Source organism: Carassius auratus, chromosome 22 (assembly GCF_003368295.1).
Source record: "Carassius auratus strain Wakin chromosome 22, ASM336829v1, whole genome shotgun sequence".
In the NCBI taxonomy this organism is placed as follows: Eukaryota; Metazoa; Chordata; class Actinopteri; order Cypriniformes; family Cyprinidae; genus Carassius; species Carassius auratus.
The window spans coordinates 5,417,256-5,435,432 of record NC_039264.1 but is presented as its reverse complement, the minus strand read 5'-3'; the positions used below and the strand labels follow the sequence as shown (position 1 = coordinate 5,435,432).

The 18,177-nt window shown below is 39.9% G+C and overlaps 1 protein-coding gene across 4 annotated transcripts in view; it reads left to right on the top strand.

Moving 5' to 3' along the window:
- LOC113039475 (acid-sensing ion channel 1) overlaps window positions 1-18,177 on the top strand; it is a 147,083-nt gene that overhangs the window by 114,350 nt on the left and 14,556 nt on the right. For 2 of the 4 annotated variants that reach the window (XM_026197366.1, XM_026197368.1), the window contains exons 3-4: window positions 14,601-14,751; window positions 17,824-17,951. In XM_026197366.1, the coding sequence (XP_026053151.1) occupies window positions 14,601-14,751; window positions 17,824-17,951 (279 nt within the window). Of the gene's footprint in view, window positions 1-6,712; window positions 8,109-14,600; window positions 14,752-17,823; window positions 17,952-18,177 lie in introns of those variants that run through there. The other 2 variants (XM_026197367.1, XM_026197365.1) reach the window with 2 other exon arrangements.

Here is an 18,177-nt window from a genome sequence, read left to right as displayed (position 1 = left end):
AATAACTGGAAATTGTCACTTTTTCTCATAGAAATGTACTTTTAAGAACTAGTGTATTATTTATTAGAGAGTGTGTGTTGTTTTGAAAATAGATTTTTTTACATTTACGCATTTAGCAAACGCTTGTATCCGAAGCGACTTACAGTGCATTCAGGCTAACAATTTTTTCCTAACATGTGTTCCCTGGGATTCGAACCTACAACATTGCGCTTGCTAATGCAATGCTCTACCACTTGAGCTGTTTGTTATTATTATTCATGTAATATGTTGATTAATTTATGTTGTGTACTTATTTTTTTCATTTTATTAACTCTGTTGTAATTGATTCTGTGAAGGGCCTTGAAGAATTATATGCATTTCATATTTATTTATTTTATTTTACTACATGTAGTTTAAGAAGTTCAAGCCTGACTCATTAACCACTGGCTGATCTGTCTGTAACACTGTATTAAAATGATTCTGGTCACACTTAACTACGACTTAAGTCTCAATAAACTCCTAGTTATATTGCTTACTAATAGTTTAGTTGGTAAGGTATTTGTTAAAGTGTTGATTCACCCAAAAAGTGTTTACCTCACCCTTTTTGTCATCCTAAGTGTATATGCCTTTTTTTTTCAGAAAAATCAAATCTGAGTCATATTTAAAAATTGTTCTGGCTTTTCCAAGTGTTATCATTGCAGTGGGCGACTGTTTCTGTTCAACCGTCCAAAACACGTCAAATAAAGCCTGCGCATCCTTAATAATATGTGCCTCACACAGCTCCCGGGCATGAATGAAGGCTTCCTGTAGTGAATTAATGTGTTTTTGTAAGAAAAATATTCATATTTCAAACGTAATTAGCACTTCTCTCTCTCTTCATCTAATTGTCATAAGTGAAAGGCGTTCTAGCGGATGACACAGGACGTCGTGTAGCGTGATTAGTGACGAAAGCAGAGCCAGTATGTTAATAATAGGCATGTTACACAGCTAGTTAATAGAGAGAACTGGTTTCTATACACAAGTGTTACCATGATTCAATTTATTGATCTCAGCTGTGTAGTGTAGCTGATATTTTAGAGGAAAAAAAAAGTTTCAGTAAAATGCTAGTGTGAAATTATATTCAAAGGGTGGAAGTTGGTTGGAAGTGAACAGGATGAGTGACAGGAGTGATTCAGATATGAGGTCAAGCAGGTGCTGAAGTCTATCAGCCACACACATACAAATACACACAAGTGTGTGTTTCCTGCAGGGTGAAGTCGACACGTCCTGCCTCATTACTCTGGCTCTGTATGTGTCTGACAACTGCTGTTATCCGCTTTCCCTCCCCACACACACAAACACACACACACATAGTACCTGGAGCCATATTAATAGACCTTGGACAGATTGTCCGTGATGCAGACAGGTGGAAAGAGAAGTACAGCTTCCTAGATGAGTTCAGGCGGCTTGTGTGTTGATCGGTGAATCCCACAAATTCTGTCCAGAATGTTTCTGGCTCATATTTCTCCTAAAATCACGGTGATTATATATTTTATATAGATAACCCTTAATCTATATATGAATACTAAATAAATGTAATCTTGATGCGAAATATCTTTTTTTGTGTGTGTGTGCGCTAAAATATAACATGTTCAAATTTATTTGTATAGCGCTTTTTACAATACAAATTGTTACAAAGCAACTTTACAGAAAATTGTTAATTATGTTTCAATAACCTTGAAACGTTATTTAATTTACAGTTATATTTTGAATCTGCGTCTGTAAAGCCAGCCCGATCTCACTGCAATTTGTACATATTTACCTAAGTGGCTAATTCGTATGAATTCGTACGACCACACTCGTACAAATAATAAAATTTTTGACAAATCGACATATTTTACGAACTGCACAATTTGAATTGAATTTGTATGAATGACCTACACCTAACCCCGCCCCTAAACCAACCTGACACTGAGGTTTAAACAAATCGTATAAAATTGTATGAGTACGTTCATACAAATTCGTACGAATTAGCTACCTCGTAAATTACGTACGAATTGGTCATGAGATAACGTTGGTAAAGCTGATCTGTGTCCAAGTGAGCAACAACATTGAACGATTCTCTTTTAATATGATTATTTGTGTTGTGTTTGATGCTCGTTTAAAGGTTAACGTTATTTGACATTACAATGTGCAAGTTCATCCACTGTGAATACTATAAAGCGACGTCTACAGAACCTCCTCATTTAGTCATTCATTTTTGATGGAATATGTTTTTTGTTTTTAACTTCAAAGTCTGACTTGAGCTTCATTTCTATTAGTGTTTGCCTCGCTGTAACAGAGGTTAGACCTGAGCAACCTTCGGCGTGACTCTGGAAATGAATCAGGCCCCATTACACAGTCTTAATTCAAAGACAATTTTGAGATCAAACAAACTTAAATAACTCCTCGTGGGGCACAAGAGAAGACTGCAGAAATTGCTTGTGTTTCGCGGTCACCTGAGGTGAAAAACTGCAAAAATGAAATGGAGTTTAAACGTAAGCATGGCACCGACAGAGATTATTGCATCTGGGGGGAAGACTTTGATGTCCCGCTGCTCTGAAAAACTGACAACACAGACTGCTGGGAATTCTGACCTGTAGCGAGGTTGACGCAGATCTGTGCGTTAGAAGCAGCTGTTTATCTTTAAGAGGCTCTCAGGGGGATTCTGGGAGAGTGACAGTGTTATTTATTGCAGAGATTGTTTCTGGAGATGTTTCTATAGTCATGCATGAGTTATCGTTGCTTGTTTTTAAGGTTGGTCATGTGAACAAGATTCATATCAGAGCGGCTGACCCATGCGAATCAGTTCAAGCCGTCTTGAGAGTAATTCATCACAAACACTGGATTTGCACAGTGATGCTTTATCCTTGTTTCTTTTCAACTTTTCCGAAATGTTTAGTTTTATGAGTTTTGGGGATCATAAATGCAACCCTAAGGTTGGGTTCGTTTCACAATGTTTGATTGCTTCAGAAGTTAGTCGGACACTTCACCAGACTTTCTTTTTTGATATTGCAATCACCATAATCGTTCCTGCCTAGTTAGCCGCCATTGTGCAGTTTTTATTCTCTACTTGAACATTATTTCTCTTGTTTCAAGCAATTTCTGTCATTGTTTTGAACATTCATCTTTCTCTGCTCAAATAAAAAAAAAAAAAAAAATCCTTTCTCTGTAAATCAGACGTTTTGAATGTCCTTTCAGTTATAGAATTGGAATATTCTGCCTTTTTCATTACAAAGGTTTTGAACATTCTCTTTATTCAAACATTTTTTTTCCTCCTGTTTCAAGCACTTAAAACTTTTTTCTCTCTGAATTCAAGTCGTATGATCCTTTTGCCTCAATTAGAACATTTTCAATGTCTCAAATTTTGCATTCTTTAGTCTAATAATTTGAGTCTCCAGATCTTTCTTCAGCAGTTTTGAAAGTTAATTTCTCCAAATTCTGCCATTTGATCATTATCTCGGTTTATTAAAGCCTTTTCCAATTTTTTTTTTTTCAATCTGAACAATAAGCAAAAATGGATCTCATTTTGAATGTTTACTACCTAATAATTACAATATCATGAACCATATTTTTTTATTAATTTTTTTTTATGTCCCTTTCAATATTTTTTTCTATTTTAACATCTTAAAATATTGTTTCTCCTGATTTGAATGTGCTCTCTCTTAAATCAAACTCCTTGAACATTTATTTATAGTATCTGAACTGGCATGTTTTGATCCGTTCTCTTGATTCAAATGTCATAGCCATCCTTTCCTCTTTAAATACATTTAGATATGAATCACATTCTTTAGGTTTCCTGATAACCGTTACAGCGCACCTCATTAGGTTTAGAGAAACAGTGACTCTCTCTCTCTCTCTCTTGCTGGCTTTGCCCATAATTTATTCTGTCTTCTCATCCACTGCCGCATTGTCTAGCATTTTATTTCTTTTCCTTCATTCTCTTTCTCCTCTCGTTCACCGTTTTCTCCTTAAAACTGAAGCTCCTCTGCCATCCTCTGAACTAAATTGTCTGTTTTTTGGATGTGAGAGTCGTCTCCGTCCACAGCTGCAGAGTCTCCGCAGAGGACACTTGGCATCGGCCTGGGTGCTGATATCGGCAGCTTTCCAGATCACTAAAGCATACACTAGTAGGGTACTGAGGACTGGGTTTAGTATGCAGAGCGTTAAATAAGAGCTGCACCGTCAAACCAGCTGTGATACTAGTTTACAGTGTTTGGCAGAAACTGTTTTATTAATATGTAATTTACTTGGTTAATTTGTTCATGGGATCTCTTTAAAAATCTCATTATTTATCATAGGTAGCACTTACTTACATGAAAACTTGTTTTTACAATATATATTTGTTCCTGCAGCTCAGTGGTAGAGCATTGTGTTAGCAGTGCAAGGTTGTGGGTTCGATTCCCAGGGAACACATATTAGGCAAAAAATGTTAGCCTGAATGCACTGTAAGTCACTTTGGATAATAGTGTTTGCTAAATGCATTAAAAAATCATTTTAAGTTTAATATAATATTGGATAAGTAGAGTTTAGGATCAGATTTCAAAGATATCTGAATTTGGGATAAGCTTGACCAACTATTCCGCCAAAATTCAATAATGATTTCAGCAGGAACTCTTATTCGCAATCAAACTGCTATCACTCAAAAAAATTCTAGGTCTCTATTCTTGCAGCACAACAACAATCAAAACATTGTGTGTGTATTTGTTAGGAATGAAAGATTGAAGTCAGTCAAAAACAAACTTGAACAGACGCTGGATGGAAAATTTAAGTCAGATTTGAAAAGACCAAGAAATCAAACTTCATCAAATTCAATTTCCCTCAAGAAGGACAGCGTCTTTCATTTGGGCAAGAAGTGCCTTGCTTTCGCCGGAGAAATCAATGAGCTATCGTTGTAATGTTTGCCATTTCGTTCCAAATTGGAAGGAGCTGTATTGCTGTTGTGCTTTCTGCTTTCCCTTTGTTCACCGTGAAATAAACCACTCTAGACCCCATCAAGGCTACAGTAATTTAGGCTGCAAACGATTTTCCCCATAAAATGCAATCTCAGTTGTGGCTCTGTCATGGTTCTGCTCTTTGAGTCTCTTCCTAAACCCACTGGCCATCTGCTAGAGTTGACTATGACTCAGCTAGCACATTAATAACTCGATTGCCATTACTTTGATCATACAATTTCTGCAATGTAGGGTAGAGTTTTTAACACCCGTTCTGTTTTGTACCAAGACAAACCTTCTCTTATTGTTTTTTACTGTTAAAATACTTTTTTTTCTTCTTTGCATCCCAGTGTAATGTTGTGTAAAGAATGCAACTCTTATGGGTCATTTGGTGCCTTTTAACCGTTATAGAAGGTTCACTTTTCCTCTTACAGCACTGAACCATTTTATACACAATTGAAAGCACTGCTTTTTATTTATCTTTAGAAAATTGCACCAACCCTTTAAGATATTTTTCAATCCTCACCAATATGATGGAATGTTTTCCAATCTTTTAGCCTCCTTCAGCATCAAAATGAATAATTTTTTCCTCCACAGCAGCAAACCACCTGGAGTTATTTTCCAGAAGAAAAAAAAAATAATAATAATAATAAAATTGCTTGAATTCATTCTGAGTTCGTAATAAATTGGTCTTTGGCGGCGAGCTGCAGACCAAGTTGAACCAAAGACTAATTTGCGTCTTCTTCTGGGTGTTGATGTAGCTCAGCGTGTGACTGTCCCCACAGCAGAGCCACATCCGCTTTGATGAAGACGCTTGTAAAGAAGCGTCTGTGACTGTTGAACATGTGGGTGTGCGGTGACGAACAGCCACTGGGGTCCCATGCCAACATCACGCTCCTCCAAAATATGACAAGATTGAAAAATCATTGCTATTCCTTCTGCCTGAGCCCTGAAAGCCACAAAAATACTTCTAAAACCAATTCTAAATTTGAAACCAATAAATACAATTTTCAATTATAAAACTGTATATTCCGAATCTAATTCAAATAATTAATACCAATTGGTAACCTAAAAAGAACACACATACAATATTACTTTAATGCCATTGAATGCTTAATATAGGAGCCAAAACAAATCTTTTTGTCAAATCAAAACGTACCTGTAGTTTATGTGCCACTACAGTTTAAATAGCGTTCACGATAGCATACATCACGATCTGTTTTCCCTCTGAAATTACGTTTTAATTGTATCGTGAGCCTCAATTTCTCTTGAACATTAAATAGCTCTTCTTGGCACGCATTTGATGCGACTTTGAAATGAAATGGCAAATGGGAATCGTAACACCTCCACTGTAATTAATTTGTGACATTCATAGCTCCTTGCGTATCTGTTTCTCAGTAAAACAGATGAGGACAAGGACACACACACAGTGAATGTCCACAGATCCACCCACCAGCGTTCGCTCCAGATAAGACCGAGCACATCCGGGTGTTTACGGGTTTATTTTGGCACCGCATTCTGGTCGGTACTGTCCTCTGTTATGTACACATTTGGACAAGAGCCTTTGTGAGGCTTCTCAGAGCCCGCAAAGTGTTATTGACATTGAACACATTGTTAAGGTAAGTGGGCCATGACCTGTGGGCACCATGCCCATTTTCCCTGCTTGACTAACAGCCCGATCTTCACGATATGCCCACTTAGAGACTAACAGGGATGGAGAGTGTAATTACTGGTCTGAATGATGCATTATACAACCGGCAATTAAAAACTGCATCTTATCTTTATGTAAAAATGCATTGTAGTAGTGTGAATATGCTGACATCAACATGAGTGTTTGTGTGATAGATGCTATTTTTGATGATTGCGTAAACAGAGACTCGCTGTACATACAAAACTCATTTAAAGGGGAAAAATGGCCAGCTGCTATTTCAGTTTTTGAATGCATGTTTATTTTCAGAAGACATAGTGATAAATTTGAAATATATTTCATATAGCCCTACATATTTTCGCCTATATGAATGCAAGGACTAAATTTAGATCACAACTGTTATAGACTATCAAATAGTTAAAGGCTTAAAATAAAAATAACATTTTATCCACAGCAACAGGAAAGTTCAGTGAAGTAACAGGCAGCAGAGGACGAGCGCGCTCACAGAGCTGAAGGGAGAGCTGTGCGCGCGCAGAGGCTATGAGGTTGCCGAAACGAGCTGTGAATTAATTCGACTGAATTTAAGAAATTGAATTTGAGGTGCACAACAGATTAACTGTATGACATAGGAGCGAACGAGTGCGTGACGCGGAGAAAATGTGGCGAGGCGTGCGTTTCTGGCAACAGTTGAGACAGTTACACCGGCTGTATTTCGCTTCCCTGAGAGGAAACCTGCATCTGAAATAATATTTTACCGTCCTAATTTACTACAGCAATGTACTTCGACCTGTTTTGGCGTGACTGCGGATTTGTTTCCCCACGCAGAACGCCTCAGGAACAGAAACGCGCGATGTTTATCCGTTCTGGCGAGCTTTGGCGCGTTTAACGGGTCTCTTCCGAGATAAACCTGCGCGTTAAAGGACTCCAAGACCTACTCCAAGATGTGCCAAAGCGACACCCCGCCGAAACAGCGCTCTGAAGGATCTCTAAAGGAAGCTGGAAAGCTTTTCTTGAAGCACACGACCTTTCACGGCTTGAGACACGTCTTTTTGAGCGGCTCGTACCCGCGCAGAGTCGCGTGGCTGCTGGCGTTCCTGACGGCGTTAGCGCTGCTCTTCACCTGGTCCTCTAACCGGGTCCGGTACCTGCTCTCGTCGCCGGTGTACACCAGGGCGCAGATGGTTTACGCGAAACGCCTCGTATTCCCCGCCGTGACGATCTGCAACCAGAACATCATACTGCCGCGTCGCATGAAGAAACCGGACATCTTCAGCGCGGGACGCTGGCTTGGGATCTTCGGGAAGAACTGGCAGGTGTCCCCCGCGGTCCGAGAAGCGCTTACATCGCACAATGAGCCTCCCTGGTCCCCTTTCTCCCGCATACTGGAATTCAACCACTTTCTGCCCCCTCCTCGTGACTCCCAGCCCTCCATGAGGCAGTTACTGGACCGTCTGGGGCACCAGCTCGAGGAGATGCTGCTTTACTGTCGATTTCAAGGCCAGATGTGCGGACCCCGCAACTTCAGCACTGTAAGTTTGTGTGCATTTAATTGCACTTTAACATAGGATTCAACAGTTGTGAGAGATGGCAATCTCTCTTTTGCACTTCTTTAATGATAAGTTATGCTTTGTTTGCCATAGCATGCTGCCATTTACTGCAGGATGCAGATGTGTCCTTTGTGCACCATGCACACATTTGTGTGTCTAATTTGAAGCCAACTTTAAAAGTATGTGCATTTATAAGCTGATACTGTGTGGAATAGGCCTGCTATATATCCCTCAACGCACTGCTTCTTCACCACCCATTCCCAATTGGACTTATTAAATGCAATTAATTTCAGCTGCAATACCAATCTCTCTTTTTGACTCTGCATTGACTTCAGTTATGCACAGTATACACTGAATATTGCCTACTACTTTTAAAAATAGCAATTGTAGCCTTTGGGATTGTCCCGTTAATACTGTTGCTGTATTTAGGCTGACACAACGGGTTGGTACATCATACAAAATGTGAAATGTACATTTGTCCAGAATGTGCAGTATGCAAGAGCACACTGTAGTGAATAATGGATCACCCACCGTGTAATGCACTTGACCTTTTAATTTCCAGTGAGACAAATGAACAGGAAAGCTCCATTGACTGCATTCTAAACATCTCCAGATGGATTTTTTTTTTTTATAAATCAACTTGCTTTTTCTTTTTTGAAACCATTGGCTGGATTTTACATAAAATAAATAGGTCACGTGACAATGTATGATCTATTTATCATTGCACTCGTTATCATGCTACTGCACTAACATGGCCTTGGTCTTGACCCCATTTATCCAGAATGACGAATGCTTTGTGTAATCACATTTATGTCGGTAAACAAACACAATGGCGGTTTAATGTCATATTGAACAGATCCAGCAATGTGACTCCCGGGATATCGAGCTTGATAGATTGCATCAAGAGTTGCGCGGCATCCCAAGAGCCTTATCTGCAATCTCCCCGCGTCCAGGTCTCACGTAATTTAACTAAATGTATGCACTGCGTTGCATTTGCCTGTAGAAATTATGATCTGTCATTTTGTGGAAGGCAATGCCCCGTGAATGTCTTTATTCTTCATTCTGCATAATAATGGCATCGCCGGGACGGGAGTTTTAGAAGAACAAACGATGAGGACCGTCAAGGTGTGTGCTTGGGACATTCTGACGGGATTTATGCAACTCGTTTCTTTTTAACACTTGGGCTTGCATTATTTATTTTTTTAGGGAAATTGCCGGTGTTCAGCATGAGTCATTTGGCTGTTGGGCTGGAAGCACTTTGACTTGATTTGTGGTTTAGCATCAATGCAGCTACTGTGCTAGAAGGTCACTTTCCCTGTGGGCTTGTTTTGGTTTAGTCAATACACACACCTCGCTTCAAACATCTACCATTTAGACACCCAACTCTTTCTCTGTAATTCCACTTTTTCCCCCCCCCCCCCGTTCACACATGAGCAGAGTCACTTTGTCTAATTCAATTGCAGCACCTTTGCATGAGCGGAAAGCAGCCAAGGCAGTCTCAAGGGTCTATACAGATCCGCTTTTATTGAAATAACATCTATCTTGTACAATCAGCACACAGGAGTTCGAGATAGAAGAGTAAGTCGAGCTTGAAGTAAACTGTAATTATCCTAACCCAGTTCTCAAGCACTCTGCATCTCTTCTCAAAGTAAAAGGACAATGTATTATTTAATATTACTCATCGTCCCTTTATTGGTTCGTCTACCTTGAGATGAAACATGGTATGGAAATGTTAAAGTATTACACAGTCCATTTCTTGAATCATTCATGGTGTTTGTTCTTCCTTATAATTTCTGACATGTCCTCAGTTGAATATTTAATATAAAAAGTGTTCTCGGTTGTTTCAAATGAGAGGGAATTTGAATGAGGATGGACATCTCAAGGAAAAAGTTACTTGTCTGCTGCATGTAGATAAGATCGCAATGAGAATCAATGAGCCTTTGCTTGCTCCAAAAGCTGGAGTCCAGTGTGGAGACCGATTTGAGAGATTGAACAGAGACGACATTGAGAGATTGGAGCCCGTGTTCCTGTCCACAGGCAGGCCACTGACAGATGAACCCCTTTAGCAGGCCTGGTGGTCTTAAATTGGCCCTATTACCTCTCCATTACATCACAGAGTCTGCTGTCGATGTGTGCGGCTTGCTGTCAATAGAGGAAGCGGTATTGATTTTTGCGGCCGAATCAAGTTGAGGCACACCCTGTGGCCATCTTTGTGCCAGTATTGATCGCTGTCAGACCGGGACCACCGATCTTTCAAACATGACAAACACTCACTCACAAAATCCAGTGGATTTCTCTGTTTATCCTCTGAGATCAACCACACACACACACACACAGCTACCGGGAGAGCACAGGCTCTTCTTACTGAAGCCTGAACTTTTTATGTCTGGATGCCTTAAGGAAAAATTCATCCATAAATCAAAATTCTGTTTTCGTTTACTGACTCTAATGCGGTTCCAAAACCCCAAAATGACTTACACCATACAATACGTCTTTTCCACTATACTCTAAGTCTTTTAAAGTCATAAGATGGGGTTGTGTGCCATATGATGACCATAAATGATTATTTAATTCCTTTTAAGCTTACATTTTTGTCTGTCAATGCTAATTTATATCGCAACATGAGCAGAGTGCATTTTCACGAATTAAGCCAGATGTGGATCATGAAAGCAGGTGACATGTTCGACTCGACTTTGGCTTCAGTGTTCTTGTATAATTTCATCGTTTTCCAGTTCGGCGGCACTGATCTGATCCGTCATGACAGCGCGAAGCTACGTACATCTGGAGCCACCAGCCACGGCAAAACGGCCCGAGTTGTGCAGCTTATTAGACACGCAAGCTTTGCGATCAAAGTCCTTTGACAACTCCGACAAAGGGCTTCAGCTTGCTAGGAGTTGGACATGGTGCGCAGGGAGCCCTCGAGCGGCCGGCACGGTGCCATTTGGGTCTCAGTGAATTATTCATTTCCGAAGGCGAAACTGTCAGTGTGCTGATCTTGATCGGTAGTGATGGGTATATCTGTCACGCTCGCGAGACAGCGGAGCCACATCTTCTTCAGCAGTCTTCCTCCTATCACGCTGGAGTGGAAGCTAATAGTGACGTATCGTCTTCTATTTCCAGCCCTGCTGCGTAAGGTGGATTGTGAAATTGCTTTGTGGAGTTGCAGGCATGCAGGAGAAAGCATTAAATAAATAAATAATGGCTTTTTCATGTCTCAGGTCGCACACGGAAGAACAATGTGGAATTCAAAAATCATCCGTCAGCATTTTCACGCACTTCATATTTCATGATAGACTTTTGCATCCGTATATTTATACCCCCATTCTGTGTATAAAAAAAAAAAAAAAAAAAAGTTGGTTTTTAGGAGGTGATATTAAAAAAACTGGCACCTGTAACAGGACAGATCATGTTTCACCTTTTACAATAATCGCTTACGAATTTTGTTAGACATATGCTAATTTATATAAAGTGTTTTAGCGATATTTCCTGACTCCAGGTCCACCCAATGTCCAAAAATCACCAAGTACCAAATATATATTTTGTAGGGTAAACTAAAAGGTTAGTAGTGGTTCAATGGATCACAGTTCGTTACAGATCATTGTTGGATTTCAATATAACTGTTAAATCTACTAGCCTCACTAAGAAAGTTACAATATGATTAAAGACAAGTGAACAGCCAATAAAAATAAGAACAAAAACACAAATTGCAGGCATAGATGAATACAACAGAACAATGTTACAAATACAATTACACCAGTGTTTACTGTGTAAATTAAATCTAGATTAATCTTTGTCAAAGCTGTGTTTTGTTGTTCGGTTAACATTAGTGACAGCGGCAGGTATTTATAGACTGCTGTCCCTTTAAGACCAGATGCACAGATCCAATAAGATGATATACACTTTTAATATCTTTCTCATCTGTTCTCATTCCCTTAAAGTACCCTGTAGTCAAATAATTGATCCCTTAAAACTTATCTTTGATGTATGTGTCTGTCCAAATGAAAGGAGATGCGAAAGAGGATCAGTATGCAAACATTACAATGCATGCACTATTACAGAAAACGATTAATGAAGAATAAATATATTGAAGCATTTGTCATCTTTATTCATTCATTCAAATACTAATGTTTAATATAAACCTGTGTAATAGTAACTTTAATCTACATTATTACATTACATTATTCATTGTTCCTTTATATCAATAGCATTTGCACAAATAATACTTTCATTATCATAAAATGCTATTTAATAGATATTCTCAATTGATGTTGGCATATATGGAAATCAGTTAAGCCCTGAATGCATATTTTTAATTTAATGCTGTGTGCATAATATTTATCTCGTTCTTAATCAGATGTGACCATTTCTGGTGTCTGGTTTTATTTTCAAAGTGGTCACTGAATAAGGCTGTAAGTCGTCCGCTCCTCCCCTGTGATTCCTGTCCCGTCTCTGAACCGAGTCTGACAGCGTCCTGGGAGATCAGAGCGCCTCGCTCCTTCTTCAAACTCCCCTCAGCGGCCACAAAGTTTTAAAGGCGTTTCATTTTTCATAAAGTCCCGTTACAAAGGGGCAGAAATGATAATGTATTATTGATGTCTTCAGCCCCGGAGGAGACAGCTCTCTATTAAAGCAGCAGAGGCTCACATAAGACGCCTGATGACACGCAGCGGCCCAGCTTTGACACAGCTTGGTGCTCTTTTCCAATGCATTATTAGACATGTTGTTTGGACATTTGTCTCTCATTTATGAGTTAGCAATCTGTTCAAAACTCCCGAACACAAGGTAGTTCAAGACAAGCACACCTTTTTATAAATTCAGACAAATAAACACACGTCTTTCTGTCCTCAAAACAACTGTAAAAATACTCCAGTCAGACACGTACAGTGTGTTCCTGGCTAATTTTCCGACGTGTAAAGCCTTTCGGCTATTGTAAATCCTTTCTAAAGCACCGTTAGCATACAAAGGTTCTCGGGAGGGCCCATTCTTTCAAAATAACACGCAGTTATCTGTGCTCAATGGACCGATGGCCTCAGCGAGGAGACGTCTTTGTGAAGTTTCTCAGAAAGACTGTACTAGCATCGACTCGCTTGTGTCCCAAGGTCAACGCGGCCCTAGCCAACGACGCCGTGTTGCCACAGTTACCGCAGCAACTCTCTCGTCTTGACAACAGCCTCGCTTCGCTTTGCTAAACGCTTCAGACGCTGTTATCTCATCAGGAGCCGTTCAGATGCAGAAGAAGCGCCGGAGCACTTATTGTTGGTAATGGCATGAGGGAACAATTATTCGGAGGCTTTTAACTATGTTTGTCTGGAAGAGGCAAGAGCTTTTAAAAACAATATAGCGGATGCTTCCTTTTCGCAAACGACTCGTTAATGCCCCAAAATTGTGGTTTAGGTTAGCAATAAACAACGATGTCCTGTGACTTGATTCTTTTACTGCGTGATTCATTGAAATGCGTCAGTGTTAAAAAAATGGACGTTGTTGACTAATGGACGTCTAGAAACTCAGTCTCAGAAGCGAATCTGTATCTCTTTTATTTGTATTTTCTTGCTGTCTTTGCCAGGATGTGTGTGTATACAAGCGCTCCATCTGTGAATCAGTGCATGTGCATTGGCTGAATCAGCCATTCATCTGTCTGTCTGTCTTCAGACTTTCATCACACGCCATCTGATATCTGACACCTCCTTCATTGGCTTTGAAAGGTTTCTCTCTCAAAGAGAACGAGGTAAAGATGGCTGTCTGTATCCAGACACATGTTGCATGTATTCATTCCCTGGAGAGCGCGCTGTCATTTTTCTAACGTCACCAGGCTCTCTAAAGATGTGGCCTTTTCATTTCCTTTACATTGAATTTTTCTCTCATTTGTCCGTGATGGTAATCGGGCTCTCCTGCAGCGAGGAGCAGTTGTGTTTCTGAGGCGCCGTGCTCTCCATATCCTGCTGACTGTGATCTGATTAGACATCCATTAGTTCAGTTTCAATTAAGAGCGGCTGGATGAGCCCCTCCTGCCCCAGTCTAGATCACGTCATGCACTAGAATGAATCAAACCGTTTCCCGAAACCTGATTTGAAAGACTTCGATTTCAGCCGGAAGCGCACCTGGGTCGGTCCTGTTCAAGGACCTTTGAACTTGAAGGAATATGCTGGTGTTTATACAAGGATATATTTCGTAGATAATCACTTGATGTATTCATAGTGTTATAAATAGAAAAGCTTTAAACATGCCTTATTTAAATGTTTATCGCCTGCTTAAGCCATCTAAAATATTTTCTTTTTTTTTTTTTACATTTTTATGTATTTAGCAGATGCTTTTTTCCAAAGTGCATTCAGAATATACTTTTTTTTACCTAACGTGTTTCCTGGGAATCAAACCCACAACCTTTTGCACCACTAATGCAATGCTTTTCCACTGAGCCACAAAAAAAAAAAAAAAAAATCATTTCATTTAGTGTTTTTCTGTTTTCTTTTTTTCCAGATCTTCACACGCTATGGAAAATGCTACACCTTTAACTCTGGGCAGGATGGCCGGCCGCTGCTGATCACCATGAAGGGAGGGATGGGAAATGGGCTGGAGCTGATGCTGGATATCCAGCAGGACGAGTATCTGCCCGTGTGGGGTGAGACTGGTACGTCTCATTAACCCGAGTAACCTCATGTGTCTTCTCAGTTTTAGATGAGATCCCACATTATTAACCAGCCCGAATGAGAACAGTTCTTTTGTGTCCGTTTTTATTTCTCCTAAAGAACTGATACTTGCATTGCACTTAACTGGATTCGTTTCACTCTCCTGAGGAATGACACATCTCTTTCAGATCCTGATCCAGCAGATAGTTTTACTCTAGTTTTACTCTCCTTATTCCTAAAATGAATCAACACTAAAATGATTCCAGCAGAAACTCTTGGGATTCCACCAATGAACCAACCCATCTAAATGTCAGTAATCATGAGGGTTTAGTTCAGGATTATTCTGTGTTTTTCAAGACTGGCTCTAATATTAATCAACAGGTTAAACAGGGCATAGACACTTTTTAGTAGCATGTTAACTGAAATAGCAACTGATTTGAAATGCTCAATTCAACTCTAGATCAATTCTAATACAATTTGATGTTGGCACACATATAGGCTAATAAGATGTTTAGATTAGATTAAACCCCTTGTCTTGACTCATCCACCACATTGAATGTTTTTTCTCTGGTCTAATTGTAGTTTATTCTGGAATTGCAACCATGATACACCAAAATTAGGTATTTTAGAAGGCAACAATTATGCCTGCGATCCATTAAAATGCTGAATGGGGAGCTCACTTGGTTTTGGAGCGTAGCTGTAGACCACCATAAAAAGCAGGTCAACACTCACCACAACAGTTTATCAGACCGAGCCAAAAAAACTGAACGAGCACATCACTGCAGTAAACAACAACGGCAGCCATTGGTCATGTTTGCCAGCAGAAGGTCACAATGCTGCGAGGAGAAAACGTCTGTGACCTTTCCGCTAAAGTTCAATCTGTTTTTAGCACTCAAAATGCAGAAAGGTGACGTCAGGCCATGTCCCCCATCGATCAGAAAACGACAAATACACAAGCGCACGTCACAGCTGCATCCCAATTACAGGTGATGTGATGTGTCCAGGATAGAAAGTGAACCTAACTCGCCTCTGTCTCTCAGCGGGACCAGTTTAACCTCTCTCTGCCTCCGTAATTGAAAAGCGAGAAGGGGGTTGATGGGAAACCCTGCGCACCTGCCTGTGTCGCCGCCCGACATTTACCGAGATTGTTTTCATAATGCTGTGATTTCCAGAGGAGCTCTGCTCACGCTCCTTCAAATGTCTCCAACCGCCAGGTGCTCTCGAAGGCCTCTGATATCTAATCACATCCTCCGAGCAGCGCTCCGGTTACACGGGTGAGCGCGGCCCTCAAATCTCTTCCACAGCTGACTGGATTTTGCTGTAATTACAGAGCAGCTGTCTCAAAGTCTTGACAACGCCAGACTCCTCCAGAAGCTCTGCACTGTTTCTCTCTTAGGCTTTCCACAATGCGCTTAACCCTGGGTTAACATCTCTTTAACCCATGTGTCACACCTTTGAAAGAGGGTTAGTGTTAGCATTTGACCCTGGGTTATAAATCCCCGCTTAACCTGAATTACTTACCAAAGTGGTAGAACATGAAATCCAAGACTTTAAAAGAAAGGTATAAAAGCAAATAAATCAACATTTTCATCATGTTCTCAGAATTTCATCTCTGTATCAATGCAAATAAGAATAAAAAGAAGAGTTTAGTATAAAATCCAGAAGCCTGATTAGTCAGGATTAAATGATAAACCTGGGGCTTGTGTCGTAAAACAAGTTTACCAAATAAGCCAAGGTTATTTCAGTTAGTCTGAGCGCTGGATGATGCCCTAGATGATCTGCTAATACACAATTCACGGAACTGGCATCTTTGAGTTTACTGAATCATTTCCCTCATGTTGTTCTGTTTGTGTGTTGATTATCATTAAGCAGATGTTTTAAAAGTGAAAATGGTGATTAAGCAGGTGGGAGACATCCGTAATGCCTCTGTGTGCTCATAGAGGACGTGCTTGGGAACTGCATTTGTAACAATAGTCATTAGTAGTGTCACATTTGGACCGCTCTGTGGACTACATGAAAATCCAGCGGGCTGAGGAAGAAGACCAGGGTTTAGACCGTAATATACTGATTTGAAGTATTTAAATGTCATTGGGTAGTGTCAAACGCAGCCTATAATCTGCGCTGACGCTGATGTTTACTCAGCTGTCCGTAGAGACACGTCTCAAAACCTGAGGATTATTCCTGTTTACAGACGTCAAGCTGTTTGAAACGCCTCGGGACTAGTATATGAAGATCTCGCTTCCTGTCAGTGTCACGGTTTTAATGTTTGGTTCATGTTTGTTCTGTTTTCATATTGTCTTTTGAATATTGTTGATTTCCTGTTGTGCGTATAATACGTCTGCAGATGTCTCTTGTTAAGAACCAAATGTTTGAACTTGACCTCATTTGTTGCATTATTCACAAATCATTACTTGTTTGAATGGTTATGCACCATTTGTATTCATATTCAAGGTGGGACATTATTAATTCCTATCTGAGACTTGGGGGCCAAGTAGGAAGATATCATAAAAGAAAGAAAATGGTGATGGTATAGGCTTGCATTTGAGTAGGTGTACAATTATCAATGAAACGATTCACATTTACTTCAAATCTTATCATCATGGGGGAGAAACTTTTACTGTTGAATTTATTTTGCACTTGGTTATATTTGAAAAACTAATATTTAGTCATCTCTTCTTTAAAGTTGAACTTGTGTGTAGCATTATTGCATTGATTTATTCTCATAGTCATTTTAAGTTGAGTATTTTCAGTTTTTGGGTTCCAAATTGGGATCAATTTGGTTTAATTAGTGGTGTTTGCTGAGAAATGTGTTATTACAGTGGCTCTAATTTGAAATTGGTGAATAAGCACCAATGTTCACTCATTGTAAAGAAAGCACATTTTTCCTTCATCCACTGTAATGCTCTTTTTTTTTTACTTTGTCACTGGAAAAGACTCTTGGGTTCAGCTTGAGACTGTTGATACTGTGATATAAGCTGAAAGCACAGCTCATGTGTTCTGATATCATCCGTTCCTCTGAGACTCCTGCATTAAGCACATGTCCCAGTCTCCACGTCTCGTCTTATCTCTCACAGATGAGACGTCTTTCGAGGCGGGAATCAAAGTCCAGATCCACACGCAGGATGAACCTCCTTTCATCGATCAGCTGGGATTCGGAGTGGCTCCAGGCTTCCAGACGTTCGTCTCCTGCCAAGAACAGCGGGTACCAAATCATTGTTCTTTTTAGTCAATTTCTTTGGTGCTGGACTCATCTCAAAATGTACAAGACTGCCATTGTGTCAGTCTGTTGGCTAGGCTAAGTGCTAGGTTTTGATTGTTTCGAATGCTTTAATGTGGAGTAACACGACTACATGTCTGAATGTTCTGACTGATACTGTAACATTATTTTGATGCACATTTTCAACATGAATTTTCTTCAGTGGAATGCA